Below are 18065 nucleotides of genomic sequence, written 5' to 3' on the forward strand. Positions count from 1 at the left end.
CCACCAACCATTCAGCTCACAGTAGCACTAATACACTAGCGTTTCTACTGCCTAATCCTGTTTACTGTAGAAAAGTTGAAACACAGCGGTAAGGTTTTTTTTTTTTGCTTTTAAGCACAATACGTTCAACATTAGAGTTATGTCATGGCCCAGTGGATAGTTAGCTAGCAATTTTTAATTTGTATTTTAAGCCGTTTAGCTCCATTCATCTAGGCTCTCCATAAACCGAGCGTGCTAATATCTGAGTTTATTATAAAATATAAATATATTTTTGAATAAATAAAACATGAATCGATTCGGAGATAAATATACATGCGAAGCGTAATAATCTTTTTAGAGGGACTTTTATTTTGAAAAAAAAAAAAAATCGTTTTGGTAGCTAACTGTTTCTCCCTTTCCTCCTGCAGCCAGGTCCTTTTGGCTGCTGCTGCTGCCAGCAACAGGAAGGCAAGACAATCTCTGGCCGCTGATTGGCGGATTTGCGGCAGCGCCACATTTAAAGTGAGTAACCGTCGGTTCGGCGCTTGCATTAAGAGACATTAGACTCTGGGAGGGTAGCGACAAGAAAAAAAACCCACATCGGCGAGGGAAGTACAACAAACTCCGACTTCAACTCTGAGAAAAACGGACTGACGCTGCTTCAGCAGCACGTAGGTCTATCCGGTTCATTTTTTTCCTTTATCGTTAGTTTTCTAGAGTTAGTTCTAGATAAAGAACTTATTGAAAAAAATAAAGCACCGTACTAGAAAGTGCTTCCTGTAGATATCTAGATATTTGGATAGCATTTTCAAAGTTACGGTCACATGGGTGATTAGGACAAATGTTTTAAATTCTAGTTAAAAGTAATATGGGTAAAAGTAATGTTCTTTTTAATTTGCTATCGTTTACATTTTAGTAGTTAACATTTAAGTATGTAAGTTAGCTATCTTACGTTAATACACCCAAGAAAAAAGGAATTATAATAAAAATATATGGAAACAAAAAATGTGACTAAATAAAACCACTTTTCCATAAATATTTATTTTTTAGTACGTGGTTTTAACTTGGAACGTATAACGTTACAGGCTAAGTTAACTTACAAGTGTAGCAAGATTACACAAAACCCATTTTCTTTGCATTAAAACGTAACGTTTATTATTAAACATGAAACCTTATTTATGGAATGTTTGATTAGAAATCTTCAAGATTTATGTGTGTAATATCAGACCGAAAATTGACAAAATTGCTGGCCTGTTAAGGGGTTAAACTCTCATTAAATGGGTCTTCAGTTATGTGTAAGTTACCCTGCAGCAATTGCTTTTCTTTTTATGTTAAAAAGAATAAACTTAGTTAGCTTACATAGCTAAGCTAATTTTCAGTGTTTTTTTTTCCATTCTTAACAGCATTTTGTTGTATAGAAAACAATATAACTGGCTACTGTATTGTTTTTTAATGTTCTGCTTTAATGCATTTTTAGCCAGTATTTACGCTAACTACGTATTTATTAGCAACTGAAGCTTGTTTTGCCTTCTAGGTGCTAAACATTTCAGTTAAAGCTACCATAGTTTAGGTACTAGTACTGTAACTTGCTGGTGTTAAAAACAGGCCTATCACAATAGCTCTTTTTGACTGGAAGATGTATTGTGGTAAAAATAATAGTTATGAATTATGTGTTCGAGTACTGTTAAATGTCACTATTATACAAATAGCAAGACAATGTGACTAAATACTATAAATACTTAGTTTAAAGGACTGGGCATTTTAATTATTAAGAAAATTGAGACATTGGAAATGTATAAGAGTTTTTAAATATCCTAGCTAAATTAGTTTAACCTTTTAAAACTGATGTTAATAGGCTTTCCTTTTTTTTTTATTGGAGAAGTCGGATACTACAAAAACTTTTATGCTCACAATGTCCATACAGCTCCGACAGCTGTTTTAATGATGTTACATAAAATAAATTAGAAATGCTAATACAATTTTTGTTTCAAGTTGGATTCAGTATTGGGAGAATATTCCCTTTTACAATTTAACAGTGTAATTTCTGACTTTCTCAGGATGTAAATCGCCATTTTGTTTATTGTTATCTATTTACTTATTTATTTTAAGGCCAAGAACTATTTACATTAAAAGCGGGGAAATTTCTATAATGCAAAGTGGAGAAAAGGAAAGATCCAAGTCAGAGGTTATAGGGTCTACAAGAAATCTGGTCACTGTGGTCTTATATAAACTAGCCATTTAGACCAGATCAGATTAAGTTAATGGGCTTTCCGTTCTAAGAAAAGCATAATTGATGATATCAAGACAAGTAAAATGGCAATCTGGCCATATGTTGAATGATTGATATGACCTATTTATTTGTCATTATAAACCATCTGCTTTTCTAACTGTTGTTTATAATTCTTATAATAATAAGAATACATTGGCTATTGCAGCATTAAAACATTATGTAATGTAATAGATTTTTGCATTAAAATGTTTGCAAGTAATCACATTACATTTACCTTTATGCTATTTGTCTGTTGCCTTTGTCCAGAGATCCGTATGTTTTAAATATTATGTGGTAGGTACATGGGGTGGGCGATATGGCTCTAAAATAATATCACGATATTTCAGGCTATTTTTGCGATAATGATATACTTGGCAATATAGGAAAACTAAAATTATTTATTCATTTCAGAAATATAGTATAATAGTATAAAAGTATAATCATAATGTGGCAAAATAAATAATATAGCAGAAAATAATATAATGCAGCAAATAATAATGCAGAATATTTAGTGCATGCATATAAACTGCAAACTAAAACAATTATACAATAAATACACCTAAAGCTTCACAGTAAATAATAGACTACTTTTAAGACAGAACAGCCCTATTATCACGATATGGATTTTTAATATCTATGTCTGTTTCTGTGTCACAATATATTGTATACGATATAATATTGCCCACTCCTAGTAGGTACGTGAGTATGTTGTTGGAAGTCTTCCCAATGTCCTGTTAATTTTATGTGGTATGCTTGCTTGATAAGGAAATTATACCCTAGTTTGTCATGGAGAGCAAAGGTGTTACTGTGCTACACCAATTACCAACAAATGATGTCTTCCCCCCCCTCCCCCTTTCCCCCCCACTAAACCAACAGCATCCAGCCATAACTTTTTGCAGAACTATTTGCATTAATTGATTAGACTGCTGTGGATGTCTATAAATAGAGATGATTTAATGGAACTTAATACATTGTTTCATCGTCTAATCTTTACTCTATTTACTCTTAATTTAACAGTAAGACATTGGTTAGAGACTACCGCAGCTCTGGGTCCAACCAGAAGACAATCTCTGACAATGTCTTCAAACAGTGGCGCACTGTCTGCCAAAAAGGATGAAAAGGGTCGGAACATCCAAGTTGTTGTCCGGTGCAGGTAAATGTTAAGTGTAATGGTTTAATGTGTTCATGTTCACGGTAATGTTGTATTAGAATCAGTAGTCATCTGTTTAAACTGGACTCTCTCAGGCCCTTCAATGCAGTGGAGCGCAAGTCCAATTCACATGGAGTGATCGAGTGTGACCAGACCAGAAAAGAGGTGCTTGTCCGAACTGGAGGAGTCACTGACAAGACGTCGAGGAAAACGTACACCTTCGACATGGTGAGTGCTTTAACTACTTGTCTCTTTGCTTAGACTCTGCATGTTTACTCTTGTTCTAATTAGGGTTCAGTATAGTTTTAAATTTATAGTCAGTCCCCAACCCCCCCCCCCCCCCCCCCCCCTTGCACTTTGAACTTCAAGTTGCTGGTACTTTCCTAATCATTTATATTTTGTATTTATGATTTTTGATATATTATTTTGGTTATATTTTATTTCATCTTTATTTATCTTTTGCTTTTTGAGTGAAACTGGACCAGGAACACAATTTTAATGTAAAATGACAAAACACCTCCCACTCTCCCCTCTCGGTGCCTTTTTGGTATTTTAATTCATGTTTTCCAATGTGCAGGTCTTCGGTCCCTCTGCAAAACAGATCGAGGTGTACCGGAGTGTGGTGTGCCCCATTTTAGATGAGGTCATCCTGGGATATAACTGCACAGTTTTCGCGTGAGTACTTTTTAAGCGGTTCTTTTAAGCTCTTATCTTCATGTGTTGAATATTTTATTTGCATACTATTTTTTAAGCTGCTTTATTTTTATCATCTTTAAAGGTATGGACAGACTGGCACAGGGAAAACCTTCACAATGGAGGGCGAGAGATCACCCAATGAGGAGTTTACATGGGAGGAGGTATGGTTAGAAATGCACAGACATGCACAATACACTAAGCACTATATATACACTTCATATTTGTTCTGTGTGCTAGTTTAGATTTTTACGCAGGTTAGTAAATTTGTCCATGTCTATATCCACATTTACATGTGCATCTTTATCTGTACAGGTGCTGGTCAACGAATTAAAATAATTTGAAATAGTGCAATCATGAAATTCTTTGAATGCATTTTTTGTGCAGAAAGCAAATCAGGTGTTCACCGCACCTGTCCTACTCGTTAGATTAATCACAGAACTCGTTACCTGGAAAAAAAATTGCTCAGCTGAGCTTTCCAAAAGGCCCATTTAGGCCATTTAACTGTGACACTGTTGTTTTATTGAATTAGAATAATGGAGAAACCGTTTCATTGAATTAGAATAATTTTTATTATAATTACAATCATCACTTTCTCAGTATTTTGTGGCTGCCCCCTTGGCTTGAATGACTGCCTGAAGTCTCCGCGGCATCGATTTGACCAGCTTGTCGCAAGTTTCTGCACTCACAGCTTCCCAGGCAGTGGCGATGTTCTGCTTCAGTTGGTCCAGCGTAGTAGGCTTTCTGTCGCGAATTTTCCGCTTGACGATGGCCCAAAGGTTTTCAATGACATTGAGGTCAGGCGAGTTGGCCGGCCATGCCAAAACTTCAAGCTGTTTTTTAGTGAACCAATCTTTGGTCGACTTTGCCGCATGAGCCGGTGCAAAATCCTGTTGAAATATGAAGTCTTCTTCGCCGAACTGTTCCTCAACAGTCGGAATCAGGAACGTTTCCAGAACATCTTGATATACGGCAGCATTGACAGTCTTCTTGAGGAAGCAGAGTTTCCCTACACCTCGAGCGGACATGCATCCCCAGACCATAACGCTCTGGGGAAACTTGACGGATCTTTTCACGCACTCGTGGTTGTAGGTTTCGCCACCACGACGCCAGACACGAGGACCTTGGTCACCGAAGGAGATGCAGAAGCGTGATTCGTCACTGAAGACCACTTTCTGCCGGTCTTCAGCAGTCCACTCGCCGTGTTCTTTGGCCCACTTCAGCCGTTTCTCCATTTGTTTCTTGTTCAGCATCGGTTTTACTGCTGGAACGCGAGATTTGAAGCCGAGTTCGCGCAGACGACGGTAAGTGGTTGATCTGGAGACGTCAGTGCCGGTCTGCTTGTTCCACAAGTCGGTGAGCTCGGAAGTGGACTTGAACCGGTTGCTGACTGCGATCTTTCTCAGCTGCTTGTTGTCGCGAGCAGAAGTTTTTCGGACGCCGGAACAGTTTGTGCGCTTGCTGCAGTTTTTCTTGAGAGCTTTGCAGACGGAAGACTGGCTGATGCCGAGCTGCTCAGCCATTTTAGTTTGGGTCAAGCCTTGTTGGCGAAGGGCTTGAATTTGAGCCACTATTCCGGTTGAGAGGTCGCGCTGCTTACCCATGATTGATTTTACAACTTAGAAATTCTACTCAACCCTGACTTTATACTGCACAGTGAACACTCTTCACAGAAAACAAAAAATCGAGCATTTATTCTAATTCAATGAAACGGTTTCTCCATTATTCTAATTCAATAAAACAACAGTGTCACAGTTAAATGGCCTAAATGGGCCTTTTGGAAAGCTCAGCTGAGCAAATTTTTTCCAGGTAACGAGTTCTGTGATTAGTCTAACGAGTAGGACAGGTGCGGTGAACACCTGATTTGATTTCTGCACAAAAAATGCATTCAAAGAATTTCATGATTGCACTATTTCAAATTATTCTAATTCGTTGACCAGCACCTGTATAGCAATCCACTGTGTATATGTACAATCCATCTATGTATAGTGACCTATAACTTTTATTTAGCATAATCATTGATTGTAAAGTGTACTCTTATTTATGCCACATTTCTTCTTCTTTTTCTTCTTCTTCTTGTTCTGCGCAATGACCAAGTTAAACCAATGCAATGTCTGCCGTTTTAACTATGCTGTTACCTTCTAATTTACTTTTATTTACTTTTTATTAACTTTTATTATTGGGGTCAGTTTGACAGCAGCAGTTTTAACCTCCAATTAAAAACTGAATTGGGTCAAATTGACAGCAAAGGAGGCTGAGCATCTGGCTGATGCTTCGCATTTTACTCCTTTCACCTACAGGATCCTCTTGCTGGTATCATTCCTCGCACACTTCACCAGATCTTTGAGAAGCTGGCGAGTAATGGCACAGAGTTCTCAGTGAAGGTTTCTCTGCTGGAGATCTATAATGAGGAACTCTTTGATTTGCTCAGCCCTTCTCCTGACGTCACAGAGCGACTGCAGCTGTTTGACGACCCCAGAAACAAGGTGCGTGGTTTCCTAAACAGTCCATGATACAAAAGATGTTTAGGGAGAGGGAGAGAGAGAACATGTATCGACTGATTAATGTTTTAGTATAAGCTGTTAACAACTGTAGTTTTTGAAAGAAAAAAAAATGCTTTTTCAGCTTAAGCGTCAGCATTATTGTCCCTAATTTGTTGGACAATAAGCCTTCCTTTCGTAACTATTGTAAGAATATTTGTCACAATTAAACTGTTCTGAGCATATTTTACATGCCCATACCACTTAGGTGTCCTGATTTTCGCTGAAAATAGGGGTTACATGAGCCTTCAAATAGAGATTTTGCAAACACTATTAACAAGGGTTTATGAAAACAAAAAAAAAAAAAAAATTTTTTTTGAAGATGTAAGAAGTTCCTCCAGGTAATGTGGGGCCAGACCATTGAGAGATTTGTATGTCAAAGGAGTCATTTTATAATCCTTTTATAATACAACATTAACAGGAAGCCAGTGTAGCTATGAAGGAATAGGGGTAATATGATCGTATTTTCAAGCTCTGGGGTTTCCAAAGTAATTTTGTATTTGTGCAAATTTTCAAATTGGGCTGTTATCCTGGTTTCTGTCAGAGAGGTGTAATTGTTAAAGGCTTGGAGGAGGTCACTGTACACAACAAGAACGAGGTGTATCAGATCCTGGAGAGAGGAGCTGCCAAGAGGAAAACTGCATCCACGCTAATGAATGCCTATTCCAGGTAGGAAAGTGTATGCTGTTTTTGGCATGACCATATCCAGCTTTGGCTTCCCCTCTGTCCTCCAATGGTTTATTCCAGAAAGATATTTGTATTTTATATATTGCTTGTGTTGCTGCATATTAGTAAAAGTCTTTATGTCTTTCTATCTTTCCTGGACAGTCGTTCCCACTCTGTGTTCTCAGTCACTATTCACATGAAGGAGATTACCCTGGATGGAGAGGAACTTGTCAAGATTGGCAAACTAAACCTGGTAAATCCTTTTTTTGTTTGTATTTTTAATGTATTGGTTATGCTTTGCTCTGCAAGGGCTAAATTGCAGCAGTTCTTTAATTGTGGCAATGATTTATTAAAGTTTTTAATCTTGCTAGCTGTATTTACTAGATTATTCAGAACTTTGTTTCGATATTGGCTAGTGCTGCACTGTAATTATTTTTTTGGTTCCAAACACAGTAGCACAAACTTGCTTATCACTAATGCAATAAAAAGTGAAAATGTAAATAACAAACTGCTGTCCTATGAAAAACACTAGATCTAGAAAAACATATCTCCATTTTTGTCGGTTTTAAGTTTACAACATAATTTGAACAGAGAAACTGTTTCTTACTCTGTGCCAAAATGTCTTGATGAACGGACCAATAGAAACTCTTCAAAATGACCTGAAACAAACTCTTTTTACATTGACTTCCATTGAAAATTTACAAGGTTTTTTCTCTTTCCTGTAAAGTTGCTGTTTTGTAGGTAAGTGTTTCATTGGACAGCGACGATATTGGATTTGCATAAATGAGCAACTTTAACTACAGATTCCTACAGCAAAAGACTTGTAGTGGATTACTTTGTGAGGTGTTTCTTCCACTCAAAATGAACGACATCATCTGCTAGTGCTCAGAGGACTCTTAGACGCTCCCTTGTTGCGTAACGCTCAACACAAGCATTTGCTTGCTTAAGTGTAGAGGAATCATGAAAATAATATTTAAACACGTGAAAAACACAAGTATGAATGTTTTTGTGCAGTTTGGGTTAGTGCAAAAATACAGATTGATGAATTGTTTATAATACTAAAACTAAATAGATTTTAACTTGTAACAGAATCTTTTTTTTTGGTGTTATTAAACCCTTTTACAAAGGTTTTCCACAGTGCGATAAACACTAGTCCAAGTAAAGCATACAAAATTATTGTTAGTGCTCATAATTCTTTACTGTTCTGCCTTTGGTGAAGAACCTTTTGAAGAATTCCTTTTTTTGCATACTGTTGTACAACTGTTGCTCCTCAATGTTGATCATTTCTCTTCCTCCTCTCTTCTCTCTTTCACCAGGTGGATCTTGCTGGCAGTGAGAACATCGGCCGTTCTGGAGCGGTAGATAAGCGTGCTCGTGAGGCTGGCAACATAAACCAGTCTCTGTTGACCCTGGGCAGAGTCATTACGGCTCTTGTGGAGCGTGGACCCCACGTCCCCTACAGAGAGTCCAAACTCACCCGAATCCTGCAGGACTCGCTGGGCGGCCGCACCAAAACATCAATCATTGCTACAGTCTCTCCGGCCTCCATCAATCTGGAGGTGGGTTTTCCAATTTTGGACAATCATGCACTCAAGTTTTAGATTTTGGAAACTTCTGGCATGCGTGTAGAAGTGTCTAAAGCAGCATTCTGCAAGAGTGGGTATGTTTGCTACAGTTTGTAATAACTGTAGATGAACTTTTACACACGGTCGTAAATACAAAGCACGCTTTAAACAACCAGTTCTGTGCACATTTATTACCGAGGTGTTGGGAGTAATTTTACAGAATTTCACACAAATGATATACACACATGACAGTCACTGTCCAGTGAGAAACAAGTAGTTTCAAAACAACTTTACAGGACAGAAACTTCTAAACTTTCAATAGCAGTCAATGTTAAGAGTTTTTCAGGTCATTTTGAAGTATTTCTATTGGTCCGTTCATCAAGAAATTAACTGTGTAAGGGACAGTTTGTCTGTTCAAATTATGTAGTGAACTAAAAATTGACAAATGGAGATGCTCGTTTTTCTTTTTTTTTTAACCAATGATTAGGTTATTATCTCATAAATGTAAAGAAAAGTACACCTCTGCTAGAAAACACATCTAGGAACATTTTATTGAACATTTTTCAATGGAAAACTTTAACTTGCCAAAAGTGTGCCAGAAGTTTTTAAAGTAAAATCTCACTTTTTCCAATACAGGAGACTCTTAGTACTCTGGATTATGCAAACAGGGCAAAGAACATCATGAACAAACCTGAAGTAAACCAGAAACTTACCAAGAGAACTCTAATCAAGGTGAGTTTTAGCTAACCGTTACATTTATCTATTAGAAGTGTTCTATCCAAATAATGTAAGTCACTTATTTTGATTGTTTCTATTCATTATGTGGTCGTTTTTTTTTTTATATATGGTCAGTTTTTTAAACATGTATATTTAATTTGTACAGGAATATACGGAAGAGATTGAGCGTCTGAAAAGGGATTTGGCCGCCACTCGTGACAAACATGGGGTGTATCTTTCTCCTGAGAACTATGAGTACGTCCAGCTTTCTATTCTAAAAATATCAATTGTTGGAAATAGTCTAGTGGTGTCAGACCTTGATGTATACACTAATTTGACTGTTGCAGGAGCATGAACAGTAGGATTGTAGGTCAGGAGGAGCAGATTACGGAGTACACAGAACGGATCGCTGCAGTGGAAGAGGAGCTGAAGCAGGTGTGGCTTTCAAATGACTCTATTATTAAGTTGCATTCTCACAATAAACCTACTGATCTATAATGATTTTTTGCTCTCTGTAGTTGATTGAGCTGTTCTCAGACAGTAAGCAGAAACTGGAACAGTGCACTGATGACCTGCAGGACAAGACTAATCAACTTCAAGAAGCTCACAAGGACCTGGAGGAAACCAGGCACAGGCTCACACAGGAGGAGTTTATCACCAGTCGTCTGCAGACCACTGAGGAGCAACTGTTCAGCACTGCAGGCCAGGTATGCTTCGTCTTAAAGACTGCAGTAGTGATTTTGTTGATTTATTTCCCCTCAATGAAATGCCTTTTAGAATGGTGTTCATTAAGAGCAACACATCTAAGGCTATATAAAATAAGGATGTCCCCGATCTAACCATGTGTTTGGGTATTGAAGACCATCACAATTTTCAAAGGACCAGGTAAAGATTTGTAGTTCAGGATCACTGATAAAACATTTACTGTTTTGTTGTTACTTCCCAAGCTCACTATAGACATTTGTTAACTTGTTGTTGATATGAAACGGTAGCTTTAGAATAAATTAAGTCTAGTCTGCCAAGCCTAAACCACACTACACGTTTCCTGTTTTTCAAAAACTTCAGACACGCCCACACGTGGCAAGCTGAGAGAGCCTGCACGTGTCTCTGAAGAAAAGTCATACGTACCTTCAGCGAGAAGGAGTAAAAAGCATGCAAAGGAACACCCACTAAAACCAGGATTAATATTGTATTGGCTTTAAAATATATATTTATATTTTTGGTTATATAACTAAAATGATTATTGCAAACAATATTAACAGCTACAGTCTTACTGACCATCTATCTACACCTAACCCTGGTGTTTTATCAGCTGCTTAGTGAAGATGAGTTTTCTAGCTGTTTGTTGGATGTAATTGCGCTCCACACTGTGAGTAGTTAATCTAAAATGTACAAAATGAGCTTTACAACATGAAACACTATTTTACACTGCTATTTATTTACATTAACTTGCATTACAAACGCTTTGACCCTAAACTAAAAATCACAATATATGAATGAAAACTATTTTAAACTAATACAGTTTTAACACTTACATCCTCTAAAGACCTCTCCCTCAGCAGTTTCTGACTGAGCACGCGTTCTCTCTTGCGCTCTTTCTTTGACTGAACATAACCTGGAATCGCATTCATTCGCTCTTAGTCACACCCGCCCAGTTTAAAATGCTTCTACCTCATGCTCGATGCAATTACCCATTCTTACCAGAGAGGGCCCTCAATCCCTCAAATCCCAAAACTCACTGACATCAGCTTTAAGTTGTCTTTTAATTTCTGTTGTAGTTGCTGAGCACAGCAGAGGCTAGCACGTCTGACGTTGGAGGCCTCCACGCCAAACTGCAGCGTGTTCGGGCCGTGGAGCAGCACAACAGCACTGTACAAAGCAGCTTCACAGAGCGCATGGAGCAGAGCTGCAACAGCATGCACACCGCACTGCAGGAGCAGAGCCTCAAACAAACTGCCATCCTGGACTACTATCGCCATGCCGTGGGTCAGTTCATATTCCTTTTTTCTTTTTTTTTTCTCTCCAAGAGCTTGAGTTAAAATTCACTTTTGGCTCAAATTATCCAGCTTGCTAAACTCCTCCTTTGTCACTCTTTACTGGAAAATATTTACTGCTGGAATCCCATCAGGTCAAAGTCTCTTTTATTGGAATTTGGTCCAAGACTTTGCCGGTTTTCTTATTCATGTTCACTAATAAACTCTCTCTTTGCAGCGGATCTTCTGGGAGGAACAGGCCGTGTGTTTGAAGAATCGTTAGGCTCAGTGTTGAGCTCCTACAGTGCCATTAAGGAGGTGGTTGGGAAAGGGGTAGATGGCTGTAAGAGCAGGCTGCTGCAGCAAGAGAACCTTACACAGGAAAACAGGGACTCCATGCTCCAGCTTCTGGTGAGCCACTACAGGATCTGAGCCATAACTCTGCCTCCTGAATTGCTAGCTGTGAAAACTTTTTGCTTTAATATTGCTTTAATGTTTAGTCTATATTTCAGATCAACAGTGGTGATTTTAAACCTTAAGCTGGGTCTTTATGTATTTAAGGCCAATATATTTGTTTTACAAAGTTATATTATGTTAACAAATGATTTAGCTTCTTCCACTTGTTTCCACACTCGCAATGGTCTGATATTAAATATAGTTTGCCATCTACATAAATCATTTTATTTCTCTCTCAAAAATGGTATATCCAAAATAGCAAGTTTATAGGCTGTGAGAAATCCTTTTTTTAAGTTTCAGTAAAGGTCATTTAGTAAAATTCATTTTGGAACACTGATCAGTCATATTTTGACTGAATGTGAAGAACTGCCAAATTCACGTTGTCAAAAATAGATCTAGATTGTAACTGGGTAACAGACACTCTCCCTGAAATTAATGATCTTGCAATTTGTCATAGGTATTTCATTTTATATTTTATGACTTGTGAAATTGTGTTTTTATGTAAAGAGGATGGATGTTTGTTTCAATAGTTCCACGTGTTCATATACTAATTAAACATTTTTCTATTGACAGGACCAGCATAAGTCACACCTGGAGGAAGTTCTCATTGCTCAAGCGATGCCCGGCATTAGATCTGTCATAGCCATGAATGACAGTTTAAAAGACACTCTTCAGAAGTACAGTGCTCTGGCTGCAAAGGTGTGTTTCATGGTCTAAATTATACATGTCAAACTCAAATGTGGCCTGCCACGTCTATTTGTGGCCTGCGAGAGCTTGAAAGGTCTTGGTGTCTAAAAATAAATGGGTCAGAAGTGTGCTTTGACCAAAAACTACATTTCCCACAATGCATGCCGATTGTTACCCGCAGTTACAGCTTACCGCCACTACACGGCAGTGTAGTCATTGATGTGGAAGCGCTGCCATAATTTTCCAGACAAATGTTTATTGTAATCAAAGCATCTCATTAGTTTGATACAAGACTGTTGCAGTCAGTTTTTTTTGTGAAATGCTACATCTGTCACACATGTTACTAATTTAGCCTCTTTTTTTTTTTAGTATGTCAAACATTTTGATCAAGTTAATATTATAACGTGTTTGTCATTTTTTTTTATTTATAGTTTAATCCTTGATTGATTGAGTTTGTGGATTTCATAACATGACTAACAAGCAAACATTTTTTTCCATGCAAATGTAATTTTTACTTTAAAAAGTTATACATTCAGAGTCATTTTACATTTAAGGAGTAGTTACATTCTTTTTTATATCATATTTGGTTACATTTCGTCATATTTATAAGTTACATCTGGTCCTTTTAAGGACAGCCATTATACCGATGTGGCCCTTGGTGAAAATGAGTGACACCCCTGGTTAAAACTAATTAAAATGGTGAAAGCTGCATTTTGTTTTGCATTACATAAAAATACAACATTCTTCTTAACCTTATGTGGCTCTTTACTACTCTTTCAGATGGAGGGTATGAAGGCGGAGATGACTGCGTTCTTCAGTGGTCATACAGAAGCGCTGATGAGCATGAGGGAGGCGGCTGTTCAGGGCCTCAGCTCCCTCCACGATGAGCATGAAAAGCTCAAACAGCAGATCAACCAAGCAAGCAGCAGTCACCAAACAGTATGTTTACTAACTACTTAAAGTGTGTGTTTTTTACATATAGGTTAATAGATAATTTAATAAATGATTAAATTTGGGTTTAAATGTTCACTTGAGGTTGTATTTGCTAAACGCTATGATCCTTTATAGATCTATTGACTGCAAGTGGTAGTTCCTGAGGCAGGAGAGAGCATGAATAATGGGCAATGGATTTTAGATTGTGTCTGCTATTGCTATCTTTTTTGTGGTTTTTTAACTTGGGAGGGCCATGATGTGCTTTTGGTAGTTTTAACTGGAATTATTTCCTTTATTACAGCGTGTTTCCCAGCTCCTCAAGTGCATGCAGGATCAGATGAACCTTTTGGCTCTGAACACCCAGACTGACTTTGAGGGGCTTCAAGAAATGTCTGATGCACAGAAAGCACCAGTGGAAACTCTGAAGAACACAATACAGAGGTGAGAGACAGAGCTCATTCATAGTGAGACTCTTGTGAGTATCTTTATTTATCCAGCATGTTTTATTTCCAGTGTAACACCAGCTGAATTGAGTAATTGGAGCTAACTTCTAAAAATGGTTCTCCTCAGTAAATGTGTGGCAGCTGAAGACGAGACCACATCAGTTCATTCCCGTCTGATCTCCTGCACGGATGATGTGATCAGCGGTATTAATGACGTGACTGAGGAGGGACAAAGAGCATTGGAGGAGAGTTCTGGTTACTGTGGGCTCCTGCAGAGCTCTCTGGACTCACTGGCTGATTCAGGTCTGCAGTGGTGCCACACGGTTAGAGACTCAACAGAAAAACGTGCCCAGGAACAGCTCACCAATATTGCGGAGAACAAGGCTTCTGTACAGGCCCTTCTGGAGGTAGTTCTGGCTTTATTTCTTGTGGTTTTAGTTTTCTGTTAAAATTTAATTCATCTATCATAATCTTGAGCTGCATGTGGTGTTTAAGCTCTCTAGAGATTTTATGCAGCACTTTCTCACATGTATGTTTCCCAACTTTTAAAATTGCATTTCAATACAGTTTGTATATAGTGTGTACTATTCTGTCTGTTTTCAGGATGTTGAAAGACGTGGTCAGACTGCAGTGGAAGAATGCAGAAGTCGCCTTGCTCCAGTGCAGCAGGAAATGGAGCAAGTCCTGAAAGGTGTGGAGATGCAGACTGGCCGAGATCAGGTCACCCTGCAGGAGCACAGAGATGTGCTCTCCTCTCTCGCAACAGAGGCCATGGATACGGTCAACAACTTCGTCAGCAACGAGCTGCAAAAGGACCTTCCGACTGGTGAGAACAGTAGGCCTTATGGATAAGCAATATGGTTAAAAAAAAAAAGCATATATTGATTTTATTTATTTTTTTAAATGAATGGCAATCTATGATATCCCATGCAGTAAAAACAAAGTCACTTCTGAGACAAAGCTACATGTTTCAGATTTTACACAGGCACTTATCATTCAGTTCTATATCCTGAATGAAGTATTAGAGTAGCCTGGTGGCCACATTTTATATTGTCAACAACTGAAAGGAAATTCAAATGGCACTATTTATTAACAGATTCTTCAAAAACTTTTTTCCCCCACTTCAAGTAGCTTAAATCAAGGAAAAAACAAAGATTGCTTTTAAGGGGGAAATGCATCTAAAGTGCTTAAAAGGTAAATAAGTTAATAAAAATGCAAGTTAGTTTTTAATTTTTTTAATTTTTATTTATTTATTTATTTATTTTTTAATATAAATCTGGGTTAAAATTGTCTGGTCTATTCTCATACTTGTGCGAATGAGCTGATTGGTCAGTCCAGGTTAGAGGTGGGCGTTTAGGTGGGTGTCACAGCTACTTTTTATGAACACTATGATCTCAGAACAGGTGACCTGCTGTTACATATCAGCTACAGCTACATATCTCTTTATACTGATGTTCAGTGATGGTTTAGAGAGCCATGTCATCTGTTGGTGTTGGTCCACTGTGTTTTATCACTGTGTTTTTCCTGTAAAATCGTACAGCACTTCATGCTTTCCTGTGCGGACAACCTTTTATGGAGATGTGGATTTCATTTTCCAGCAGGACTTGGCACACTGCCCACACTGCCAAAAGTACCACTTGGTCTTATAGAATATTTAAATTTTTCATTGATACAAACGATATAAACGCTTTAAAATGGATCACTCTTTGTAATACATCTATACAATTAGTTTCACAATTTGAACTGAATTGGTAAACTTTTTCTTTTTTCTTTTCAATGATTCAAATTTTCAGATGCACTAGTAAATTATATTGTAAATTTATATCTTGTATGAAAATGAATGGAGATTAAGAAATATAAATATATCACCCAGCCCTAGTAGGGCTTGTGTGCCTATTTGCAGGTAGTTTGCCATTTATCATGGCACTGTAGGCCTGTCTCTGGCATGCACATTGTGGTGTGATACCCAGTTTTTCTCAGACGGGCTTAGCGATCAGCTGAGTAGTTGGATCAGGGCCTGTATTGGCGAAGCTTCTCAGAACAGGAATGTTGATCTAGGATCACTTTAACATTAAAGTAAATGAGAGAAATCTTATCTTGGATTAACCTTAATACCCGGAGACACTTCATTAAAACGGGAGCAACCAGGTGCAACGAATCAAGGCAGCTTTCCATGTGTCTGTGTAGGTACAACACCGCAGCGTAAGGAGTACAAGTATCCTCGTATCCTGGACCCACTGAGGAGCAGGACAGAGCTGGAGGAGGAGTTCAGGGCTCAGCAGGAGCAGCTAACGAGTGCTTTTAGTCAGTGTGATGCCCTCACCGAGGGAGAGGAGGAGGAGAAGCAAGTTGAACAGGTACATCACAGCAGTGGACCCATTCTACAGAACTGAAATAACTCCATTGGGTAATATTTTAAACACCCGCCATTTTAATTTGTTTGTTTGCTCATAGGATTCCCTTGAGGATGAGGTTAGCGGTTCCAGCGACAGTAGCTCCTCGCAGCCGTCTGTTCCAGACCAGGACAAGAACCTGGTGTGTTATGAGGAGGGAAGGGTTCCCTTCTTCAAGGTAGGCCAAAGCAGTTATTCATTCATTTGTTTTATGTTTCAGATGTCAGTTGCAATTATTCTAAATTGTAACAAAAAATACAAAGTGCTAAATATTCTTACAATGTATTTATTTAACATCTGACGAGTAATCTCCTTCTCAAACTGTCACAATGAGAGGCTCCATCTTTTTGGATCTTGGAACGAAAGCATATAGCATGTTTGGCGCCTTAAGAAAAAAAAAACGCATACATTATAAATATTTTTAACACGGGCAGTGTTTCGACAGACTTTAAACCACTTGAACATGTTTACCTCCATCTCTGCTACTGTGTTTATGTATGTATGTATAATTTTTTTTTTTATATATATACATAATTTTTTTTTTACACACACACACAATCCACTTTGACCTTGTTTATTTTGTTTCTTACAGCAGAAAAAGGCAAAGAAGGAAAACCCCAGTAACAAGTCCCTGAACCGTTCGAAGGTGGCTGAAAATGACAGCATGGTTTCGTCTCCTCGATCCAGATTACCTCTCAGAGCTCAGAATCAGTGATGTGGAACCTTCCATGACTCCCATTTCTTCACTGTCTATGTCTATTGTCTATCTTTTAACTTACTTATTTCAGTAGCTATATAAAACAAAGTCTGTATTGTTTGTTTGTTTGTTTGTTTTGTTTGTTTGTTTGTTTTGTTTGCTTTTTTTAATGTTTGTACCTCAATCATTCTCACTGTTTTTAATGTTATGTCATCAGTAAAGTTCAGGGTGTTATTTACCATTCCTTTGTCACCTTTTGGGGTTTTTGTTAGATTGTGTTCATGTGACTTAAAACAAAAAAGAAAATTTGGTTTATCAAAACTAATAAAGTTTTAAGATTTAGAAATGTGAGCTTTTTGTTGGATTATGACTTGTCTTTGGACACACTGTCAAGATTTGATCTTGAACTCAAGAAGAGCAGAATCTTTGCCCTTATATTTGCTTTCTATACTATCATTTTTGTAACTTGACACTGGAAGTAGCCTACATTTTTAAATACATGCTTTGTGTATATCAAGGTGGAATTTAATCCTACTTTCTATAGTTTAAGAGTCTGACGTCAGCAAAAGATTGGCCTTTTGCATTTCTTTCTTTGGGGTGCCAAAGATTACATTTCTTTGGCACCCCAACCAAACTTGTTGGCCTGAGGGGAGTCACCACATTTTAAAGCAGTGCAATTTCAGGGTTTGAAACTTTTTTTTTTTGTTTGTTTTTAGAGGTAAGTTCCCTGAATAAAAACCTGAAATGAAACCGGGTCCACTGGTGAGACTGGGGTTTCTATATTTAGTTCAGAACTATGCATTAGTGGTTTTAAACTATCCTGCAACTTTGATCTCTACAAAGGCAATAAAAATGGTAGTATCTATATCATAAGTCAACACTAAAAGTTGAGTAGGGACCAGTG

General features: G+C 37.9%; 1 protein-coding gene across 2 annotated transcripts; it reads left to right on the forward strand.

Annotated features, from left to right (window-relative positions):
- The first annotated feature begins 482 nt into the window (after positions 1–482).
- kif11 (kinesin family member 11) lies at positions 483–17512 on the forward strand. Of its 2 annotated transcripts, none has more exons than XM_022672756.2 (23): positions 483–501; positions 3266–3401; positions 3494–3626; positions 3976–4073; positions 4177–4255; positions 6392–6577; positions 7176–7300; positions 7460–7550; positions 8614–8856; positions 9499–9594; positions 9746–9834; positions 9927–10014; positions 10098–10286; positions 11358–11565; positions 11791–11963; positions 12582–12707; positions 13476–13634; positions 13930–14069; positions 14199–14478; positions 14675–14897; positions 16259–16428; positions 16526–16642; positions 17057–17512. In XM_022672756.2, exons 2-23 carry the CDS (start codon positions 3325–3327, stop codon positions 17177–17179), a joined length of 3213 nt encoding a protein of 1070 aa, XP_022528477.2. In that variant the 5' UTR covers positions 483–501; positions 3266–3324; the 3' UTR covers positions 17180–17512. The 2 variants fall into 2 exon arrangements, with proteins under 2 accessions (XP_022528477.2, XP_022528476.2); XM_022672755.2 differs by lacking the exon at positions 483–501 and adding an exon at positions 508–650.
- The last annotated feature ends 553 nt before the right edge of the window (positions 17513–18065 follow it).

The sequence above is a fragment of the Astyanax mexicanus genome, chromosome 14, assembly GCF_023375975.1.
Source record: "Astyanax mexicanus isolate ESR-SI-001 chromosome 14, AstMex3_surface, whole genome shotgun sequence".
Lineage (NCBI taxonomy): Eukaryota > Metazoa > Chordata > Actinopteri > Characiformes > Acestrorhamphidae > Astyanax > Astyanax mexicanus.

Coding starts and splice junctions, on each gene's coding strand:
- kif11 (XM_022672756.2), top strand. CDS start 3,325: ATGTCTTCAAACAGTGGCGCACTGTCTGCCAAAAAGGATGAAAAGGGT. Junction 13,635..13,929: donor CAAGCAGCAGTCACCAAACA/GTATGTTTACTA, acceptor CCTTTATTACAG/CGTGTTTCCCAGCTCCTCAA. Junction 14,070..14,198: donor CTGAAGAACACAATACAGAG/GTGAGAGACAGA, acceptor GGTTCTCCTCAG/TAAATGTGTGGCAGCTGAAG.